This window comes from Pristiophorus japonicus, chromosome 15, assembly GCF_044704955.1.
Source record: "Pristiophorus japonicus isolate sPriJap1 chromosome 15, sPriJap1.hap1, whole genome shotgun sequence".
Classification (NCBI taxonomy): Eukaryota; Metazoa; Chordata; class Chondrichthyes; family Pristiophoridae; genus Pristiophorus; species Pristiophorus japonicus.
Window position 1 is genome coordinate 21836520 of NC_091991.1, and position 23436 is coordinate 21859955.

The 23436-nt window shown below is 44.5% G+C and overlaps 1 protein-coding gene across 2 annotated transcripts in view; it reads left to right on the forward strand.

Moving 5' to 3' along the window:
* The first annotated feature begins 634 nt into the window (after positions 1 to 634).
* Positions 635 to 23436, forward strand: part of LOC139280632 (tetraspanin-8-like) — a 29116-nt gene continuing 6314 nt past the window's right edge. Inside the window, exons 1-6 of one of the 2 annotated variants that reach the window (XM_070900206.1) lie at positions 635 to 806; positions 9541 to 9603; positions 11380 to 11511; positions 13718 to 13792; positions 13904 to 13999; positions 15235 to 15363. In XM_070900206.1, coding sequence (XP_070756307.1) covers positions 804 to 806; positions 9541 to 9603; positions 11380 to 11511; positions 13718 to 13792; positions 13904 to 13999; positions 15235 to 15363 — 498 coding nt within the window. In that variant the 5' untranslated portion in view covers positions 635 to 803. Of the gene's footprint in view, positions 807 to 1011; positions 1227 to 9540; positions 9604 to 11379; positions 11512 to 13717; positions 13793 to 13903; positions 14000 to 15234; positions 15364 to 23436 lie in introns of those variants that run through there. The other variant, XM_070900205.1, reaches the window with a different exon arrangement.

Genomic DNA, 23436 nt, shown 5'->3' on the forward strand with positions numbered 1-23436 from the left:
TCTCTCTACCCCCCGCCCATTCTCTCTCTACCCCCCGCCCACTCTCTCTCCCTCTACCCCCCCCACTCTCTCTCTCTACCCCCCCCACTCTCTCTCTCTCTCTACCCCCCCACTCTCTCTCTCTCTACCCCCACCCCCACTCACTCTCTCTCTCTCTACCCCCTCTCTCTCTAACCACCCCACTCTCTCTCTCTACCCCCCCCTTTCTCTTTCTCTACCCCTCTCTCTCTCTAACCCCCCCACTCTCTCTCTCTCACCCCACCCCCACTCTCTCTCGCTCTCTCTAACCCCCCTCCCCACTCTTTCTCTCTCACCCCCCTCCCCACTTTCTCTCTCTCTTTACCCCTCTCTCTCTCTACCCCCCTCCCTCTCTACCCCCTCCCTCTCTCTCTACCCCTCTCTCTCCCTCTATACTCCCCTCTCTCTCTCTATACCCCCCTCTCTCTCTACCGCCCCCTCTCTCTCTACCGCCCTCTCTCCCCCTCTCTCTCTACCCCCCTCTCTCTATCTCTCTCCACACCCCCCCATCTCTCTCTCTCTCTCTTCCCCCCCTCCCCCGGGCCCTCTTGGCCCCCGCCCCCCGAGATCAGGTGCTGCCTCTCGGCATCACGTGAAGTGGATGATTCGGGCCGGGAGAGGACACAATTGCATGGTTTTTGGGCAGCACACGACCTGTCCCCTGTGCCTGGTCTGTGGCGGATTACGTAGTTGGAGGCGGCCAGCGTGAGCACCCATCTTTGGATGCGGGCAGAGGCATTGGTATTCATCCCTTTGCTTTCTGAGAATAGCGATATGAGCAGCTTATGGTTAGTTTCTAGCTCAAACTTGAGACCAAACAGATACTGGTACATGTTTTTCACCCCATAAACGCAAGCCAGAGCTTCTTTTTCAATCATACTTGAGGCCCTTTCGGCCTTGGCCAAACTTCTGGACCGGTTGCAATGTTCCCGATTTGTTAGCTTGTTGTAACACACACGACCTGTCTGCATTCCACTGACTCGCTGATGCCCACAGGCAGGGCTAACCCCACACGCCGCCCAATGCGCCTCCCTCCCCAGGCTCACTACAGGTTTGCGAGGAGGGAGTGGCTCATTCACAACCGATCAGGGCGGCCAGGAGAAGCAGCCTTAAAGTAGCACCGGACGGCGAAACACGCGAGCAGCGCAATGGCCGGTGTTAATAAGTGCATCAAGTACTCCATGATGTTCTTTAACCTTTTATTTTGGGTGAGCGTTTTACTCTTGTTGCTATCTGGTCAGTTTCCGCGCTGCAGAAAGTTACTTTATTGAGGTTGTGAGTCAAACTAATTTAGTTCAAATTATAACGTGCAGCTGTAGCTTTTAAATGACCGGCGACAACTATGTTTTATTTAATCTCAGTCCTAGTGCTCTATTTACGATCAGATTGTGTCTGATCCCCATTCAGTCTCTTGTCGCACCAGTTGAGATATTGACCAAGTGCATGGACCTCTCCATTAAGATCTAATTCTTTATTTCCCGTTTAATAATCCGTCTACATAATGCCCTTCGTTTTGTAGAAATAATATCTTCTCAACGGCATTCTGGTTTTTCTCTTAAAGAAAAAAATAAAAGCTTGGGAGAGAGCCACTTGCTGTGATCACTGCCAGGTTTTTTTGTGGATAACATCCGTCTGTACAGAGTAATTGTAATTGAACTGTGGAACCTGGGCTTATTGCTTCCCTGCACTAAGTGCTACTGAAAACCACGTGGATCTTGCTAATTGTTACACGGAAAGACTTTAGGGTCCAGTCCTTTTATGTAAGATGAAAAGTATAACCCAGTTTACAGGGTAGTGAGTCAAGATGAATATTTATGTTGAGTAAACACGCAGCGCTGCACCTATAAGCTTCATTGATTCATCCCCCTTCAGACAACTGGGTATTGATTTTTTTTTTACGATAACCTTTTATCAAAGGGTGCATTTTTACTGCCTGCACTAGCCGGAGACTGGTTGCTTTGTAAGCATTGCTTTGGATAGACCTACGTCCTGCATTGCCTCCGCCAGTTAGTTGCACTGAAAACCAGTGCTGGTTTCCTGGATATACGTCCATTCACCAAAGTCCATGCATACAACAAACTTAGTAAAATATGGCATAAAATGCACCCTTCTGCATCAAAAGCATTGGACTCCGGAGAAGATGCCTCTCCCATGATGGGATCCGTTTAGGCACCTCCTGGCATCGTGATCTGATGCATCCCTCTGCCATGTTGCTCGGCACCCTGCAGATTGGAGTTATTCTCCATCTTGTATGTAACAGTAGAGGTGTGGGGATAGAATGCGCAAGGGAGCCAATTCACTAATCTGATTTCATCGTTAAACTTCCTCTTTTGGATAAAGTTAAAACGGAAACCACTAAACATTGATGCAAAAGTAATAGCAAAATGGCAGCCTAAACTAAACTAAAATATGGATATTCATTTCTGGTTTTAAACCTCTACCTTGCCTTGAATGTTCACTTTTTCCTCAATGCATATTTCTTTCTTATCTGGGTGCCATTTAATTAATTTTATTTTTAACAATCTTTTTGCTTTAAAAAAAATTTGTTTTTTCAATTGAATTCTGCAATCACTGAGTTATTAGTATAATATGGAATTCAGACTACATTACAGGCTATACCATACTAGAAATAAGTGCACTTTTGTAGTATAGGATGCATTTGAACAGGCAACTCATCATCACTTGTAATCTTAGTCCTAAAAGTTTGTAATTCATTGTCAGTATCACATTGCAAGTCAAGGTCAGCATTAGTCAAGTAGCCCTAGCCAGGCACAGTGGCGGAATGATTATCAAACAGAGCGGAAGAGACATTTTTGAAGTAATACTCTGAAGGATTTGACAAGTGTTGTGGCTGTATCCTCCATTTTTGATTATGTGTTGGAAATTAATTATCTGCTAATGAGTAGAAGGGGAAGCCCTGGTAAGAAATAGTTGGAATGCTGCAATTGGGGGATCAGCTAAGATCTTTCTGATCGATGAACTAAAATGGGCGAGATGCGTTCCTGGTCTAACAACAAGAAGTTGCATTTATATAGCAACTTTAAAACCTCACAGGAGCATTATCAAACACAATGTGACACTGAGCCACATAAGGAGATATTAGGGCAGCAAAGAGGTAGGTTTTAAGGAGCGCCTTAAAGGAGGAAGGAGAGGCGGAGAGGTTTAGGGAGGGAATTCCAGAGCTTAGGCCTTGGCAGCTGAAGCCATGGCCGCCAATGGTGGAATGATTGAAATTGGGGATGCTCAAGAGGCCAGAATTGGAGAAGTGCCGATATCGCAAAGGGTTGTAGGGCCGGAGGAGATTACAGAGATAGGGAGGAGCGAGGCCATGGAGGGATTCGAAAACTAGGATGATCATTTTAAAATCGAGACATTGCTTAACCAGGTCAGCGATGTAGGTCAGCGAGCACAGGGGTGCTGGGTGAACGGGACTTGGTGCGAATTAGGATACGGGTTTTGGATGTCCTCAAGTTTAATTATCTCATGAAAAGAGCCAACTTAATGATTGACGTATTCATTGAAGACTTGATTAGCTTACTCCAATATCCTACACCTTTCATACACTTCGAAACACTGCGGCCCATATCCTATACTGCAGGGAGTCACTCTTGCCCATTAGCTGTTCCCGCCAACCTACATTGGCCCCAGGTCCCCCAATACCTCAACTTTAAAATTCTTATTCTTGTGCTCTATCCTTCCATGACCTCACCTCTTCCTATCTCTGTATCATCCTGCAGTTCAACAACCCTCTGCTAAACTCTCCCTTCTTTTGATTTTGACCCTGTGTGCATCCTCCATCCCTTTGCCTCACCATTAGCAGCTGTGACTTCAGCCGCTTAGGTTCCACTTAAATTCCCTTAATAAACACCTCTGCTTCATTATCACCCCCTCCTCCTTTAAGATCCAACTTAAAACCTACCTCATTGGCAACACCTTTGGTTATCCTTCCTGATAGATCCTTCGGCATGAAATATTTTTGATTGCTATTTCAGTGCTAGTTGTTGTTGTCATTTTGGAAAGCTATTAAAATACTGACTACCCACAGGCAGTGTGGTATTGCAGTGTGCTAGAGGCAGCACTATTCCATAAAAGTATTGGTTTGAATTTTCCCTACACTGTTCAGAATCTAACTGATATGATACTGGTGTAGGAAAATGCTAGAGGGGTGATTCTTGTTTGAACCATACCTGAATATTTACTGAGCCTGGGAGTAATTGGATAGCATTTTACCTTGTATGTGAGAGAGACTTGTACAATCAAAAGTTAATTTAAGGCACCCACAATCAATCTCGTGTGGGCCCTTTTTATAGGGGCAGAAATACCGGCCTCCCGGGTCCGTATTGAGTGTGTACGGAAAGGTAACGCAAAAGCCAGTTTTCAGCGGCCTTTTTGAGCTGTCGACAGACCTTCCTAATCTTGGCAGCCAGGACATATGCATGGGCGAGATTGCGGTACTTACCCATATCTTGCCCAGCAAACGTCCTGAAAACGCTTGCGCCTGATAAAAGCAGGCACATAGCCTACTTTTACAGGCGTAAGAGTTTTAAAATACACACAAAATTTTAAAATAAAATTATAAAAACACGTTATTGTTTAAAAACCCTCCCCACTATGGTAAGTTTATTTTAAACCATAATTTTAAAAACTTTAAAAAATCGGAAACACTTTTTTTTACATAATACATAATACATAAATAACTTTCATTTAAAATAATAAAATTATGTGGTGTATCTTTTTTATTAGAGTTTTGTGTGTTGGGGGCGGGGGCTGGGTTCTCATTCATAATAATGGGAACTCCAACTTACGGAGTTCCCATTATTATGAATGAGAACATACTTTACCTGGATTGGCTGCCCAGAGCCATGTGACTGCAGCTCCAGCCCTGCGCATGTCCTGACGTGCGCATCGCAGTACGTGCAATCAGTGGCGGCCTCAGGACCGGGAACTCGCATGGGCACAACAGCTTCAGGTAAGTGTGCGCATCTTTTTAAAGTTTTTCCCTCGATCGCCCATGGGAAGCAGCCGACCGGGATTTCTGGGCCATAGTGTTTAGATGGCAATGTGGCTTTTGATTTATGTTTTCCTGCTTTTCATGAAAGCATTAGGAAAAGTTTTACTGACTTTTTGAGTGAAGAATGTTAAAGGTGATGCAGAGAGAATCAGACATTCCACTCTGCTCATGATACCCGTGCTCTATTCCTATAGATTTACCAAGACTGTCTGAAGCTGTACTAATCCATGCAGATTAGCTGATGATTTCTTCCAGGAATGCAGTGAGGCTGCTGCAGTTGGCCTCAGCACCCTAGGCCAGGAGGCAAAAGATTAACCAGGATTCCTGTTCCTAATCATATTACTCCATCCAAAGAGTGCATGTGTATGGGACATTGAAGAGGTCAGGATCACTCTGACCTCCCCTCCCCCAAGTACAATTTTGAAAAGAGAGTTGACCTAGCCTAACTGCCCCAATTTATGCCATCTCAGGTCTCCACCTGTCCTCAACTTGTCTCACAATTCATGGCTTTTCAGGATCAGTCAGGCTAGGAGAATGGGTAGATCAATGGCAAATGCAATTGCGGTAACAGAAGGGATAACCAGCCGTGGATAACCAAGGAAATTAAGGAGAGTATCAAATTAAAAACCAATGCGTATAAGGTGGCCAAGGTTAGTGGGAAACTAGAAGATTGGGAAAATTTTAAACAACAGCAAAGAATGACTAAGGAATCAATAAAGAAAGGAAAGATAGAGTACGAAGGTAAACTTGCGCAAAACATAAAAACGGATAGTAAAAGCTTTTACAGATATATAAAACGGAAAAGAGTGACTAAAGTAAATGTTGGTCCCTTAGAAGATGAGAAGGGGGATTTAATAATGGGAAATGTGGAAATGGCTGTGACCTTAAACAATTATTTTGCTTCCGTCTTCACAGTGGAAGACACAGAAACCATGCCAGAAATTGCTGGTCACAGGAATGTGGGAAGGGAGGACCTGGAGACTATCACTATCACTAGGGGGGTAGTGCTGGACAGGCTAATGGGACTCAAGGTAAATAAGTCCCCTGGTCCTGATGAAATGCATCCCAGGGTATTAAAAGAGATGGCGGAAGTTATAGCAGATGCATTCGTTGTAATCTACCAAAATTCTCTGGACTCTGGGGAGATACCAGCGGATTGGAAAGCAGCTAATGTAACGCCTCTGTTTAAAAAAGGGGGCAGACAAAAGGCAGGTAACTATAGGCCGGTTAGTTTAACATCTGTAGTGGGGAAAATGCTTGAAACTATCATTAAGGAAGAAATAGCAGGACATCTAGATAGGAATAGTGCAATCAAGCAGACGCAACATGGATTCATGAAGGGGAAATCATGTTTAACTAATTTACTGGAATTCTTTGAGGATATAACGAGCATGGTGGATAGAGGTGTACCGATGGATGTGGTGTATTTAGATTTTCAGAAGGCATTCAATAAGGTGCCAAACAAAAGGTTACTGCAGAAGATAAAGGTACGCGGGGTCAGTGGAAATGTATTAGCATGGATAGAGAATTGGCTGGCTAACAGAAAGCAGAGAGTCGGGATAAATTGGTCCTTTTCGGGTTGGAAATCAGTGGTTAGTGCCACAGGGATTGGTGCTGGGACCACAACTGTTTACAATATACATAGATGACCTGGAAAAGGGGACAGAGTGTAGTGTAACAAAATTTGCAGATGACACAAAGATTAGTGGGAAAGTGGGTTGTGTAGAGGACACAGAGAGGCTGCAAAGAGATTTGGATAGGTTAAGCGAATGGGCTAAGGTTTGGCAGATGGAATACAATGTCGGAAAGTGTGAGGTCATCCACCTTGGGGGAAAAAAAACAGAAAAAGGGAATATTATTTGAATGGGGAGAAATTACAACATGCTGCGGTGCAGAGGGACCTGGCGGTCCTTGTGCATGAATCCCAAAAGTTAGTTTGCAGGTGCAGCAGGTAATCAGGAAGGCGAATGGGATGTTGACCTTCATTGCGAGAGGGATAGAGTACAAAAGCAGGGAGGTCCTGCTGCAACTGTACAGGGTATTGGTGAGGCCGCACCTGGAGTACTGCGTGCAGTTTTGGTCACCTTACTTAAGGAAGGATATACTGGCTTTGGAGGGGGTACAGAGACGATTCACTAGGCTGATTCCGGAGATGAGGGGGTTACCTTATGATGATAGATTGAGTAGACTGGGTCTTTACTCGTTGGAGTTCAGAAGGATGAGGGGTGATCTTATAGAAACATTTAAAATAATGAAAGGGATAGACAAGATAGAGGCAGAGAGGTTGTTTCCACTGGTAGGGGAGGCTAGAACTAGGGGGCACAGCCTCAAAATACGGGGGAGCCAATTTAAAACCGAGTTGAGAAGGAATTTCTTCTCCCAGAGGGTTGTGAATCTCTGCCCAAGGAAGCAGTTGAGGCTAGCTCATTGAATGTATTCAAGTCACAGATAGATAGATTTTTAACCAATAAGGGAATTAAGGGTTACGGGGAGAGGGCGGGTAAGTGGAACTGAGTCCACGGCCAGATCAGCCATGATCTTGTTGAATGGCGGAGCAGGCTCGAGGGGCTAGATGGCCTACTCCTGTTCCTAATTCTTATGTTCTTATGTACAGAAAAATGAGATGATACATTTTTGGAACAAGGATAAAGAATGGAAATATACTTTAAGTGGTATTTTTTTCAATTCAATGGCGGAGCAAAGGTGGACAAGTTTTATTAAAAGAAATAGAAGGTTAATGGAATTTGTGGTTTGTATTGCAAGCGATTGACTACAAAAGCAAAGAGGTTGGGGCGGCTGCAGAATGACCGGCCATATCTGGAATGCTTGTGCAGTTTTATGTTCCTCGCTTTAGGACAGATATAGTTGTGACCCTGGAGAAAGTTCAATGCAGATTTACCACAATGAGATCAGGGAATTTGAGTTACCGGGAAAGATAAGAGCAACTAGGGCTATATTCTCCCGAACTGAGGGAAAATTTGATCGAGATGTTTAAAATGATAAAAGGAATAGATGAGGTAAAGATGGATTCTTTCCTTTGGTAGGCAAATGAAAGGCCAGAAGGCCAATGATCTCAAAATTAAATAAAGTTGGGAGATTAGAAAAAACTTTTACAGTTGTTGAAATGTGGAATGTTTTGCCACAAGTAATTGATGCTAAATTAGTTACACTATTCAAAAATGAACAGGGACCTAAATTCAACACGGGCAATGAGGGCCATAATGGATTCCCGCTGTGCTACAGTTTCTATGTTTCTAAAATCGAAGGGAAAAATAAACGATAATAGGAAATTAGCCGTGCTTTTATTGAAAGGTGGAGCAGGCTCGAGGGGCTGATTGGCCTCCTCTGCTCCTAATTCTTGTGTAAATCCATTGGAACCCCTGCATTTGGAGTTGAACTTAATTTAAATATTTAGAGAGCAGAGCTTCTTTCCTCCCAACACTCTGAACATTTTAAATTCTAAGTTTTGGGAAACACCTTGTACAAATGGGCGGCGCATATACTCCACCCGTTTGCACCTGAAAATTGTAGACTGCATCCTACAACTGGCATTCTCCCGCTAGAAACAGGTGAGCATATTGCATTAAGGGAGCCTTGAGCGCCAATGGAGTGTCCCTACCCCACCCTGATTTACAACTGCTGACTTCCTGTTTTTCAGTTGCAGTTAGGATAGTTGCTTTACAAGCTCGTGATGCAGAATGTCACAAGTTCAGTTACTGCTAGCTTTCTTTGCAGAGTATCAATTCCGAGACAGAAAGTTCTAATGTGATTTTAAAATTGAAATAGCTTTAATGCACATTTATTTGAAATAAAGATAGTTTTTAACAAATTTTTATCAAATATATCAAATTATTTTGATGACAAATAGCTTTTCCATTGACCTCTTATCTAATCTCTCCAATGGTTGGGTGAATGTACTATGTAAATAATTGATTCCTAAATCTCCATAACCTTTAGCATTTTTTCCCTATGCCAGCCAGTATTTGGAATGTTCTGTTAGATAATTCATAAACCTGAGAATTATCAATCATATTTTGTAATAACAAGAAAAAATCGGATCAGTATTTTATTGGGTATTTGCTTAAAATTCTAAAATCCATTTTGGGTACTAATAGATGATCAGAATAACTAGATATTGCAAGCTGCAAATGCTGCTCAATTCATTCTATCCATATATTTATATTATATATATTTATATAAAGGACAGGGAAATGGAGGGCAGGCGTAAATATGATGGACTGAGTGGCTTCCATGCTGTAAAATTCCATAATTCTTTACAGGGCATGTCGCAGTGATAGGATTATAATTGTCTGATCTGACAGTTATTTTATGTGGATCTTGAACTTGTCAGGGTGAATATTTGAGTGGTTCACAGTAGTATAAAATAACCTGAAGGTGTTGTTTGTATTGTTCCACTTTTTGTTGCCGTTGATCACTTCAACTGAACTAACTTCAAAATGTTGTTGTTGTTTAGACACGTATTTTTAAGATGTTCGATCTTCATTTTTCAGCTGTGTGGTTCGATTATTCTTGGAATTTCAATATGGCTGCGTGTGAGCAAAGAAATGATGAAGGTACCGTCGACTGCTGTTTGACAGAAGTGTTTCCTGTGACTCAAAGTTGGAATCTAGTTTAAAGAAAGAATATGCATTTATATGGTTTGAAAGCACTTCACAGCCAATGAAGTAATTTTTTTGAAGTGCAGTCACTGTTGTAATGTAGGAAATGCAGCTGCCAATTTGCGCTCAGCAAGATTCTAGAAACATCAATCAGATACTGACCAGACAATCAGTTTTGCGATGTCAGTTGGGATGAATATTAAGCAGGGACATCAGGAAGAGTACCCTTGCTCTTTTTAGAATTAGTGTCGTGGGATCTTTTACGTCCACCTTGGATGACCGATGGAGCCTCGGTTTCTGCAACACTGCACCTCTGACCCTCAGCACTGTGCTGGAGTGTCAGCCTAGATAATGTGCTCAAGTCTCTATTGTGGGACTGGAACTCTCATCTTTCTCACCCAGAGGCGAGAGTGCGACCACTGAGCCAAAGCTGACACCTTTATGTTTTTAAAAAAAATAGGTGGTAATTTTGATGAATTAAGTGATTGAGAATTTATCTACTGTGTGTCAACCAATCCGTATTGTGCCTCTTCTCCTTGCCCCAAATTTGTAAGAAAATAATATCCATATGTTTGCAATTTTTTTTCCCTTGGCCACTTTAATCCATGGGTTATTTGAATTTTGTCCAATGCTATTTGTAAAACTGCAAGGTATATTGTACAACTTGTGGTTTGATTTGTTTTATGATCGAGGATAAGTGTTGGTTCAGAGTGAACTAAATGCTGTGGGCCATCCCGCTCTGCGAGAGGACACCACCGCAGGTCGGGAGTATAAGTGCTGGAGCATGCCACTGCAGCCCCCAGCGCGAGCCGACACAATTTTGCGACGGCTTTGAGGTGGGCGACTGGGTGACGTCATCAGGACCCAGGTTGCCGCTTGGAGCGTGGGCAGGAGCATCGGCAGGGCTCTGGTACAGCGGAGGAGCGAGAAGGTCGTGGCGGACTTGTGACGAGTGATCGGGGCGTAGGAGTGATGAGGGATCGTGGCTGAGATTTGGTGGGTGATCGTGGCGGAGGTGCAGCGAATGTTTGTGGCGGAGGAGCGGCGAGAGTTCGTGGCGGAGGTGCGGCGAATGAGGGTACAGGGCCTAGAAGAGGCGAGGGCCCAGGGGCAGCATGGGCCAGCCTACACTGCGATATGTGTACGCACTAGGTCCATGCAGCAGAGTAGGTCTCCAGTCGTCCTGATTAACCCTTGCCACTGGATAAAGGCCTAGCTCTGTCAAGTCCGTGTGGTGGCTAATGTGCAACAATCACCACACGTTAAAAAAAATCCATGCACAGGCATCTTCCACCCTTCAATTGGAGTTCAGGACTGGAACATGGGGTCCTTCATTGAAACATCTGTGAACTCGTGGAAGCAAGTCATCCTCGTTCGAGGGACCGCCTTTGATGAAATGCCGTGACACATTGAGTCAAGACGAATTAAACTGTTGTGAATGCAACTCCATCGATTTGGAAATGCCTCCTGAATCCACAAAGAAATTATATTCCAATTTTTGAGTTGATGTCAGTTCTGGTTTCTACCAAATTTCAAATGCTTCCTATTGCATTGCATGAAATGGCACACGTCTAACAATACTGTGCTTCAATAGTCTAACTGTTTAAACAAGTTTTAACTGATAAATTTAAAAATGTTAACTTTAGTGGCAAAATAACGACTATTTTATTTAACAAGTGACGTTTACCCTGTTATTTTATATTTTCATATATCGTTTCCTTTTCACTGCAGATTGCTGGAAGAAATGTTTCCGAGTTTCATCCTGCTTTAGATATTCTGATTGCTGTTGGGACTATCATTATGGTGCTTGGATTTCTTGGTTGTTGTGGAGCTATGAAAGAAAGCAAGTGTCTGTTAATCCTGGTATGTATTTGTAGATAAGTCTTCCATGATTCCTAATAGTATTTATAAGAAAATATCAAGAGGTAATTTGGCTTTAAAGGATAGTGTAAAATGGGTGCTATCCAATCAGTGAAGTCAATGGAAATTAAAATTGGGACTGTGTATAACTGGCAGCTGATTGGATATCATCCTTCTATACTATCATCCAAAGTCAAAATTGTCCCCAACGTCTGTTCTTATCACTGATGGAAGATATTTTTGCGCTTTTTGTAAGGTTTTAACGGGCAGTAAAACAGTAGAACCTTAGTGCTCCATGGCACTGCGCTTTGTGCCCACAGATTTCCTGATTCCCAGTGTCATTATTGATTTGTGCAGAGTGGAGTTCAGGCTCCTCTTCACTGAAATGTAAGGAATACCCCTAAGATCCAGTAACTGAAACTCCACTACAAAGCCATCTTCTTAAACTTTTGAAAACTTAGATTCATTAAATGGACTTTTAACTCCAATAAAGAGCTGAGAGGATAGCTAGGTCTTCAGCAACATTAGAATTTCACCAGCACAGTGCAGTTATGTACATGCGTACAAGGCTCGCCACTATCAGAATGCAGCATGGCGTGGAGCCAGCAGTATAGCTCTGTGTCGTCAGCTCACATTGCTCTAAAGCGGGTCTCGTACCAAACCATTACTTGCAGTGTGTAGGAGCTTTAAATTGTGGCAAAGTCGGGCGGCAGCCGATATTCCCCGTAAGATGCCTGCATGGCTGTGCACCGATCGCGAGGTACAGCGCAGGCCGCTGGCCAGCTGCTGTCGCTGGAAGGGATACAGCACAGCAACTCTAAAGGGCCTGCACAGGGAAAAAGACTAGAGGGAACATTGGTAACAGCTATTGTTTAATATTGTCATGGCATTTGAGATTGCCTTAACTTTCATTGAGAAATGCTGGGTGCTGTGAATGTCAGCACTGGCACTATTTTGTAATGAATTATGAAACTTTGTTCTCAATTTAAAAAAAAATTTAAATCTTACATTTGCTATTGAGTCACAATTTGAAGCTTTGTGGCCAAAACGTATATGTTTCGAAGACATCTGTTGTTTAAAAAAAGCAATATTTGTTTGTTTAAAAATATATGCTGGATAACTGCAATAAAGGGAGGTGAATGCAGCTTGATTAGCGTGAAAATAAATAAACCCATATTTCACAAAATGAGTAATTGTCTCCTCAGAGTTTTCATCGAATAGGCAGTAATTGGACTAAGATCAAAATAAGCACTGAAGGGAAACATTTTTGGGTGGAGGAAACAGAAACATAGATTTATGCAGTGGATAAATGAATAGACAGTTTAGCATGATTCCAGAACGTAACTAAGTCTTTGGGATATAATTACCCACCAGTCATATATTGGCCCTGAAGTTGCAGTCGGCAGAATAGCTAAGGAGTACGCCACCAACCTCTGAATGAAATCCGCACTTAGCTGGTACGAGGCCCAAAATGAGAGTTGCTTTGAGATGCTGCAGAGTTGTGCGCAGCATAGTGGGCCAGGGATTCTCGGGGGTCACCGTTGTGCATAGACATACCTGGGACCTCATGAGGCTGTGTTCCTTTGGCAGCCAATCAGGAAACAGAAATCTCTGATGCCTGACAGCAATCAAATGTTAAATTAAATGCCGTGAATATTTATTTGAAAAATCCAGTACTTGGCTTTTAAAAAGCACGGTGAATACTTTGGAACAAGTACAGTTATTTACTGGAAGGCTCGACAAAATTTAAAAAAAAAACAATTTAAAATATCTCATCCCTCAAACTGAGCCTTTACAGTTGCCTGGTAGATTGCTACATGGTGCTTTTCTGTGTTTGTTTTTAATTATTTAGGCATTTTTCTCATCCCTCTTCCCTTGTGCTGTACATACAGGCTCACGTGCCTGTTTGCACCAGCCGTTAAATTTTCCAGTGTAATTGCTGCGCAGTTGGCGGGCAATTAGCTCAGCTTCTTGCCAGCAATCAGGATTTGTCCTATCGCAGCGGGTGATATGTCAAGTCAGAACTTTACAGATCACAAGCTTGTGATTTTCGCACATGCAAAAGTGCATGTGGAAATCCCAAACTTGCGGTCAATTTCAAAGGTGGTATGATGGCGTACTCAGAGTACTCTGAGTACGCTGTCATACCAACCGCAAATTCTGCCCCAGTATAGTTTGCATTTTATAATCTCTTTTTCTTGCTTCACAGTTCTTCATCGGACTGCTCCTTATTCTGGCTCTTCAAATAACTGCAGGCATTTTGGGTGCTGTTTATAAATCACAGGTACTGTTTTCCATATATTTACATTACTTCAAAAACATATAATTAGAATAATTTCCAGTTAGATCTAGAATATATTAAAGCTGAAACAAATATCCCATTTGTTTCTTCCAGGTTGAATCGCTGTTAAATGATACGTATAAAGAACTTATTCCATTAAATAATCAATCAGACGATACTGTAAACAAGATACGCCTTCTGCAGAAGGAGGTAAGTCTGACATTAAATTTACATTAATACTTCAACTGTTCTTTCAAGAAAGAAAATAACCATTTGTGTTAGTCAAATCCATATGTAGGTTTCTCTCTTGTGTAGAAGCTCAGGTAAAGTTAATCATGTTGTGCTACTATTTATACCACAGCTTTACAGTAATGTGGAATCTGCAGATTCAAGTTATACGACTTGTGTGTTACTTTGCAGATTAACCAATTGTGGAACTTTGTGCATGTGTGCTGGTTATGTTTATTTTTGTGCTCATTTATGTGAGGGATGTTGGTGACAGGAATCAAACGCTTCATGTGACAGGTATGCAGTGGTCAGGTATAGTATAATAGATGTGGAGTAAAGCTCCTCTACTCTAGCACAAAAATAAGTACCTCAGCCACAACCCCAGCAACGCATCCCCTATGGCATTAGTATGACATATTTTTCATAATATGCTTGAATTGTGGATTTTTTGTGTGGGGGGAACACACACTCGCATGCACATGGCATAATTACCTCATCACTGTTTCGAACTCGCTATTCATAATCCACAACATCTCATTGATATGCAATAAGCACATGCATTTATTCATAATTAAAACATGTCAGTATATTTATTCAGCTGGTGACTCAGATCAATCTTTGAAATGTTACTATGTATCAAAATATGTTGTTGAGTAAGCGTCCTGGCAGCCTCCAGAGTTGACAGCACTTGGATGAGTAAACTTGCCTGTGATGTATTTATAAAGAAAAAAGGCTAAGACTAAAAAACAAATTAAAGTTACCTATAATTAGCACCCCACTTGTATCCCACTGTAATAGCATTGAACTATGGAGGTCAAAACACAGAAGGAGGCCATTTGGCCCATTGCGTCTTAGCTACCGTAATCCAAAACTAATCTTGTTGCCCTGCTCTCTCCTCACAGCCTTGCATCATCCTCTGCCTCAAATATCTATCCACTTATCCTTTAAAAGATGCAATAAGCTCTGCCCCAACTACTTCTGGTGCCAAAGCATTCTATCTTTAAAGATTTGAGTTGGAGGTTTAACACATTTACACATCACTTCACTTGCTTAAATGTACACCACATCCCAAACAAATCAGTAAACACAGAGAAGGGCTAAGGAAAACAAAAATACACTTTTTGACTTTTTCTCACCTGCTTCAAAAACTGTAGGATAATATTTGTAAAAAAAATATATATTGTAACTTTTTTTTGTGTTTTTGTTTCTGACTGAAGTACAATTGTTGCGGTTTGCTCAACGGCTATAGTGACTGGGGAAAAGATCATATTCCACCATCCTGCAACTGCGTTCCTAGTCAGGCTGAATGCGCGATGACAGATTCTGGCAAATCCGTTTGGGCCCAGGTACTTCAACTGTTAAAATACTAGATAGAAATGAGATTGGCTTCAATTTTTTGCTTTTGATTCTGGATTGCTACAAAGTTTCTTCGACATGCCTTTAGCATTATCGTAACATTTTAAACAAATGTTTAAATTATTTGTATTTTTAAATTATTTAAGATAATTACATTTGCAGAAGTTTCAATAATTACCTTTGCATGATGTGCCATGTAACATTGGACGGTTGACCAGCAACAACAACTTATATTTATATACTGCCTTTAACGTAGTGAAACGTTCCAAAGCATTTCACAGGACAAAAAAGACACAAAATTTGACTCCGAGCCATATAAGGAGAAATTAGGGCAGGTGATCAAAGAGGTAGATTTTAAGGAGCGTCTTGAAGGAGGAAAGAGAGGTTTAAGCAGGAATTCCAGAGTTTGGGGCCTAGGCAACAGAAGACATGGCCACCAATTATAATCAGGGATGCTCAAGAGGACAGATTTTGAGGAGAGCGGATATCTTTGGGGGAAGGCGAGGCCATGGAGGGATTTGAAAACAAGGATGAGAATTTTGAAATCGAGGCGTTGCTTAACCAGGAGCCAATGTTTGTCAGCGAGCATAGGGGTGATGGGTGAACAGGATTTAGTGCGAGTTAGGACACGGGCAGTGGAGTTTTGGAAGACCTCAAGTTTACTGCAGCATTTACAGTCAATGCAATCACTTGATGAAATCGGTCAGGAGTCTTTTACTTCAATCCCCACCAGCTTTGCAATACTGTACATCGGGAATTCATTGCTAAGGACGTAATGGAGGAAAATGTGTCCCTCTCTTGACTCTATAACTGAATTTTGGAACAGAGTTTGATTGGAATCCTGGAACATTGAAGTATGATCCTGTGAGACAGGACAATGAGACTGTGGTTCAAAATTTCTGTGTTCCCCTTGGCTGACACTTGCCCAGGTATCCGTGTAGAAAGTTGGCATTCGGTTGGTTCAATTCACAGGAGGTCCTGGTGGAGCTCGTTAACTGTTATGCAGCTCGTGTGTTTCGGGTGTTCTTTGGTTCCAGGTGGCACATCTTCTCAATTGAGGAAGTCAGGGTGTTGAACTTAAGGACCATAATTTCTTGCCTCTGAGTGATGTAAGTAAAAGCAAAGTCTTGGCTAGATTTGAGGATTTTGTCAGAATGATACCATCCCGAGAGTGTGGAGGCTGGATATGGGCCTGCTCGCTTCCTCTGATTTGGGAACAGTAGGGGGCACATTATGCCCCAGATGTGCTACAGTAGAAAGAAGTAGATAAGAACTAACAATCTAAAAGCTCCAAGACATCCACTGACCGGAGCTGATCACAGCACCTTAACTGTAGACTTTAAGGAATAGTCCACAAAGAATTACTGGGGCTATTGAACCTAGGTATTTTAGTTTGATTAGCACTACCAGCTATGGGCAGAAGTGCCAGAGGAAACATAGAAACATAGAAAATAGGTGCAGGAGTAGGCCATTCGTCCCTTCGAGCCTGCACCACCATTCAATAAGATCATGGCTGATCATTCACTCAGTACCCCTTTCCTGCTTTCTCTCCATACCCCTTGATCCCTTTAGCCGTAAGGGCCATATCTAACTCCCCTTTGAATATATCCAAAGCACTGGCATCAACAACTCTTTGCGGTAGGGAATTCCACAGGTTAACAACTCTCTGAGTGAAGAAGTTTCTCCTCATCTCAGTCCTAAATGGCTTACCCCTTATCCTTAGACTATGTCTCCTGGTTCTGGACTTCCCCAACATCGGGAACATTCTTCCTGCATCTAACCTGTCCAGTCCTATCAGAATTTTATATGTTTCTATGAGACTCCCCTCATTCTTCTAAACTCCAGTGAATATAAGCCTAGTCGATTCAGTCTCTCCTCATATATCAGTCCTGCTATCCGGGAATCAATCTGGTGAACCTTCGCTGCACTCCCTCAATAGCAAGAATGTCCTGCCTCAGATTAGGAGACCAAAACTGAACACAATATTCCAGGTGAGGCCTCACTAAGGCCCTGTACAACTGCAGTAAGACCTCCCTGCTCCTATACTCAAATCTCCTAGCTATGAAGGCCAACATACCATTTGCCTTCTTCACCGCCTACTGAACCTGCATGCCAACTGATGTACCATGACACCCAGGTCTTGCTGCACCTCCCCTTTTCCTAATCTGCCGCCATTCAGATTATCTGCCTTTGTGTTTTTGCCACCAAAGTGAATAAACTCACATTTATCCACATTATACTGCATCTGCCACGCATTTGCGCACTCACCTAACCTGTCCAAGTCACCCTGCAGCCTTTTAGCGTCCTCCTCACAGCTCACACTGCCACCCAGCTTAGTGTCATCTGCAAACTTGGAGATATTACACTCAATTCCTTCATCCAAATCATTAATGTGTATTGTAAATAGCTGGGGTCCCAGCACTGAGCCCTGCGGCACCCCACTAGTCACTGCCTGCCATTCTGAAAAGGACCCGTTTATCCCGACTCTCTGCTTCCTGTCTGCCAACCAGTTCTCTATCCACGTCAGTACATTACCCCCAATACCATGTGCTTTAATTTTGCACAGCAATCTCTTGTGCGGGACCTTGTCAGGAGACTCATTGCACAACAGTGCCAGCAGTAGCAGCTGAGTCCAAATGCCTTCTGGCTCAAATACAGAGACATTTTCAGGCGGAGCTGGGGTGCACAGTTGAAGGGAGAAGCTAAGAACTGTTCCAGGTTGGCCTACATTTCAACAGCTGAGAGTGATGCTGTTACCAGCCTCTGGTCAGTTTTCTTCACCATCACAGGCAGTCCCGCGAAATCGAGGAAGACTTGCTTCCACTCCAAAAGTGAGTTCTCAGGTGACTGTACAATCCAATACGAGAACCACAGTCTCTGGGACAGGCAGTGGTTGAAGGAAAGGGTGGGTGGGGAGCCTGGTTCGCCGCACGCTCCTTCCACTGCCCGCGCTTGATTGCTGCATGCTCTCGGCGACGAGACTCGAGGTGCTCAGCGCCCTCCCGGATGCTCTTCCTCCACCTAGGGCGGTCTTTGGCCAAGGACTCCGAGGTGTCGGTGGGGATGTTGCACGTTATCACGGAGGCTTTGAGGGTGTCCTTGAAACGTTTCCTCTGCCCACCTGGGTCAGTTTTAGTTGGGGATTCACTGGTGCTATAGAGATGGACTCTGAGGGTTTGGTAGATGCAGTAATGCTGCTGGCATTTCTTTGAAAGCAACAATTTGAAATGGGTGCCATCAGGGTACCTTTCTGAAGTCCGTGCTGATAAAAGTTCAATTGATTCAAAATAGGAGGCCGAAAAAGAAAGAGCGGCATTTATATAGTGCCGTTCACTACCTCAGAAATATGGCCACTGGTGTACTAATAGAATGAAACACCACAGAAATAATGTATTTGGCCCATCGTGCCTGTGCCAGCTCTTTTTTGGTAGAGCTATCCAATTAATCTCACTCCCATGCTCTTTCCCCATAACACTGTAAATTTTCAAATATTTATCCAATTCTCTTTTGAAAGTTACTATTGACTCTGCTCCCAGAAAGTGCAGTCCAGATCACAAGAGACCACTGCATTTAAAAAAATATATTATTTTGGCGTCCCTTGTGTTGTGTATCTGTAAAGCATGCACTCCCATGTTCTGCCACCAGGGAGCTCATCCCCTGAAGTCTCAAGGGATCCCAGCATCCCTTGGGAGCACTGTATATAAGCCGGCCCCTAAGGCCTGTTCCTCACTCTGGAGTGTCTTATTAAAGACTGAGGTCACTGTTACTTTAACCTCCCTGTGTGCAGTCTCATCTGTGTTAGGAACACAATAACTGGCGACGAGTATACGAATCCAACCCAAAGACGCAGCAAATTGTGGGCATCCTGGAGAAGTTCTCGGAGGGTGAGGATTGGGAAGCCGATGTCGAAAGGCTAGACCAGTACTTTGTAGCCAACGAGCTGGACGGAGAAGGAAGCGCTGCAAAAAGGAGAGCGGTCCTCCTCACAGTCTGCGGGGCACCGACCTACAGCCTCATGAAGAATCTTTTGGCTCCGGTGAAACCCACAGATAAGTTGTATGAGGAGCTGTGTACACTGATTCGGGAGCATCTTAACCCGAGGGAGAGCATGCTGATCGCGAGGTATCGGTTCTACATGTGCCAGCGATCTGAAGGTCAGGAAGTGGCGAGCTACGTCGCCGAGCTAAGGCGACTTGCAGGATAATGTGAGTTTGATGGCTACCTGGAACAAATGCTCAGAGACTATTTTGTACTGGGCATTGGCCACGAGACCATCCTACGAAAACCTTTGACTGTAGAGACACCAACCCTCAGTAAGGCCATTGCGATAGCACAGGCGATTATGTCCACCAGTGATAACACCAAACAAATCTCTCAGCACACAAGTGCTAGCAATGTTCATAAATTAACTGGAACTGTGTTTGCGAGCAGAAATGTACAGGTCAGAAACCACGAGTCTGCAACTCCCAGCGGGCCTCAAGTGACCCAGGTGACTCAGAGTCCGCAACAAAGGATGAATGCAAGGCATTTCACACCTTGTTGGCGTTATGGAGACTTCCATTCAACCTATTCATGCCGCTTCAAAGGGTATGTTTGCAAGAGCTGTGCAACAATGGGGCACCTCCAACAAGCTTGTAGATGGGTTGCAAGCTCTGCAAAACCTGCTAACCACCACGTGGCAGAGGAAAATCGGACAATGGTGGATCAAAACAATTTCGAGCCTCAGAGGAGGCAGATGCAGAAGTACATGGGGTGCAGACATTTTCGATGAAATGTCCATCTATAATCCTAAACGTAAAATTGAATGGCTTCCCCGTAGCCATGGAACTGGACACTGGCGCTAGCCAATCCATCATGAGTAAAAAGATGTTTGAGAGACTGTGGTGCAACAAGGCACTCAGACCAGCCCTGAGCCCCATCCATACGAAACTGAGAACATACACCAAAGAGCTTATCACTGTCCTGTGCAGTGCCATGGTCAAGGTCACCTACGAGGGCACGGTGCACGAACTGCCACTCTGGATTGTCCCGGGCGATGGCCCCACACTGCATGGAAGGAGCTGGCTGGGCAAAATCCACTGGAACTGGGATGTCATCCCAGTTCTTCACATGTCGATGAGGCCTCATGTACCCAGGTTCTTAACAAATTTCCTTCCCTTTTTGAGTCAGGCATTGGAAACTTTTCCGGGGCGAAGGTGCGGATCCACTTGGTCCCAGAGGCACGACCCATTCACCACAAGGCGCGAGCGGTACCTCACATGATGAGGGAGAGAGTGGAAATCGAGCTGGACAGGCAGCAACGCGAGGGCATCATCTCTCCAGTGGAATTCAGCGAGTGGGCCAGCCCGATTGTTCCAGTACTCAAAAGTGATGGCACGGTCAGGATTTGCGGCGATTATAAAGTAACAATTAATCGTTTCTCGCTACAGGACCAATACCCGCTACCTAAGGCAGACGACCTATTTGCGACGCTGGCAGGAGGCAAGACGTTCACCAAACTCGACCTGACTTCGGCCTACATGACGCAAGAGCTGGAGGAGTCTTCGAAGGGCCTCACCTGCATCAACACGCACAAGGAACTGTTCATCTATAACCGATGCCCGTTTGGAATTCGGTCGGCTGCAGCGATCTTCCAGAGAAACATGGAGAGCCTACTCAACTCGGTACCACGCACGGTGGTCTTTCATGATGACATATTGGCCATGGGTCGGGACACCGTCGCGCACCTACAAAACCTGGAGGAGATCCTCCAGCGACTGGATCACGTAGGGCTGCGGCTAAAGAGGTCGAAATGCATCTTCATGGCAACAGAAATGGGGTTTTTGGGGAGAAAGATCGCGGCGGATGGCATTCGGCCCACAGACGCCAAGACAGAGACTATCAGGAACCCGCCCAGGTCACACAACGTCATGGAGCTGCGGTCGTTCCTGGGACTCCTCAACTATTTTGGTAACTTCCTACTGGGGTTAAGCACCCTCTTGGAGCCCCTATATGTGTTATTGCATAAAGGTGAGAACTGGGTATGGGGAAAAAATCAACTAATTGCTTTTGAGAAAGCCAGAAACATTTTATGCTCCAACACGCTGCTTGTATTGCATAACCCGTGAAAAAAAAACTTGTGCGAGCATGTGACGCGTCGTCGTACGGAGTCGGGTGTGTATTACAACAAGCTAACGTTGCGGGGAAGTTGCAACCTGTCGCCTATGCTTCCAGGAGCTTGTGTAAGGCCAAGAGGGCCTACAGCATGATTGAGAAAGAGGCATTAGCGTGTGTGTTCGTGGTAAAGAAAATGCATCAGTACTTGTTTGGCCTCAAATTTGAGCTGGAAACCGATCACAAGCCCCTCATATCCCTGTTTGCTGAAAACAAGGGGATAAATACTAATGCCTCAGCCCACATACAAAGGTGGGCACTTGCGCTATCAGCGTATAACTATACCCTCCGCAACAAGCCAGGCACCGAGAACTGTGCGGATGCTCTCAGTTGGCTACCATTGCCCACCACGGGGGTGGAAATGGCGCAGTCTGCAAACTTGTTGATGGTGGCGCAGCCCACGGACTTGTTGATAGTCATGGAAGCGTTTGAAAATGATAAATCACCTGTCACGGCCCGCCAGATTAGAACTTGGACCAGCCAAGATCCTCTGCTGTCCCTAGTAAAAAACTGCACTGCATGGGAGCTGGGCCAGCATCCCCGTTGAAATGCAAGAGCTAATCAAGCCGTTCCCGCAGCAGCGAAAAGACGAGCTGTTCATTCAGGCAGACTGCCTGTTGTTGGGTGACCACATAGTGCTATGCAAAAAGGACAGGGAGACGTTCATCTCGGATCTCCACAGCACACACCGGGTATAGTAATGATGAAAGCGATAGCCAGATCCCACGTGTGGTGGCCCGGTATTGACTCTGACTTAGAGTCCTGTATACGGCAATGCAGCGTGTGTGCTCAGTTGAGCAACGCGCCCAGAGAGGCACCACTAAGTTTGTGGTCCTGGCCCTCCAGACCATGGTCGAGGATCCATGTCAACAATGCGGGCCCGTTTCTCGGTAAAATATTTCTGGTGGTGGTGGATGCTTTTTCAAAATGGATTGAATGTGAAATAATGTCGGGAAGCACAGCCACCATTGAAAGCCTGAGGGCCATGTTTGCCACCCATGGCCTGCCTGACATACTGGTCAGTGACCACGGGCCATGTTTCACCAGTGCCGAATTTAAAGAATTCATGACCCACAATGGATCAAACATAGCACCTCAGCCCCGTTTAAATCAGCCTCCAATGGGCAGGCAGAGTGGGCAGTAAACGAGTCACAGAAGGCTCACTTTAAACCGGTCAGCTACCGCATGACACCCCACTCGCTCACAGGGGTGCCCCCGGCTGAGCTACTCATGAAAAGGACACTTAAAACCAGACTCTCGCTGGTTCATCCCAACCTGCATGATCTGGTTGAGAGCAGGCAGCAGCAACAAAATGTAAACAATGGTCTCGCCACTGTGTCACGGGAAATTGATCTGAATGACCCTGTGTATGTGCTAAACTATGGACATGGTCCCAAGTGGATCGCGGGCACGGTGATAGCTAAAGAAGGGAATAGGGTGTTTGTAGTCAAACTAGGCAATGGACAAATTTGCAGAAAGCACCTGGACCAAATGAGGCTGCGGTTCACAGACTGCCCTGAACAACCCACTGCAGACGCCACCTTTTTCGAGCCTACAACACACACCCAAAGGATCAATGACACCACGCCGGACCAGGAAATCAAACCCATCACGCCCAACAGCCCAGCAAGGCTAGGCTCACCTAGCGGCCCTGCAGAGCCAACAACACGCCAGCCCAGCGAGGGCACAGCCAACACACCAAAACAGACATTTATACCGAGGCAGTCCACCAGGGGAAAAAAAGGCTCCCGACCGCCTCACCTCGTAAATAGTTATCACTTTGACTCTGGTGGGGAGTGATGTTGTGTATCTGTAAAGCATGCACTCCCATGTTCTGCCACCAGGGGGTTCATCCTCTGAAGTTTCAAGGGATCCCAGCATCCCTTGGGAGCACTGTTTATAAGCCGGCT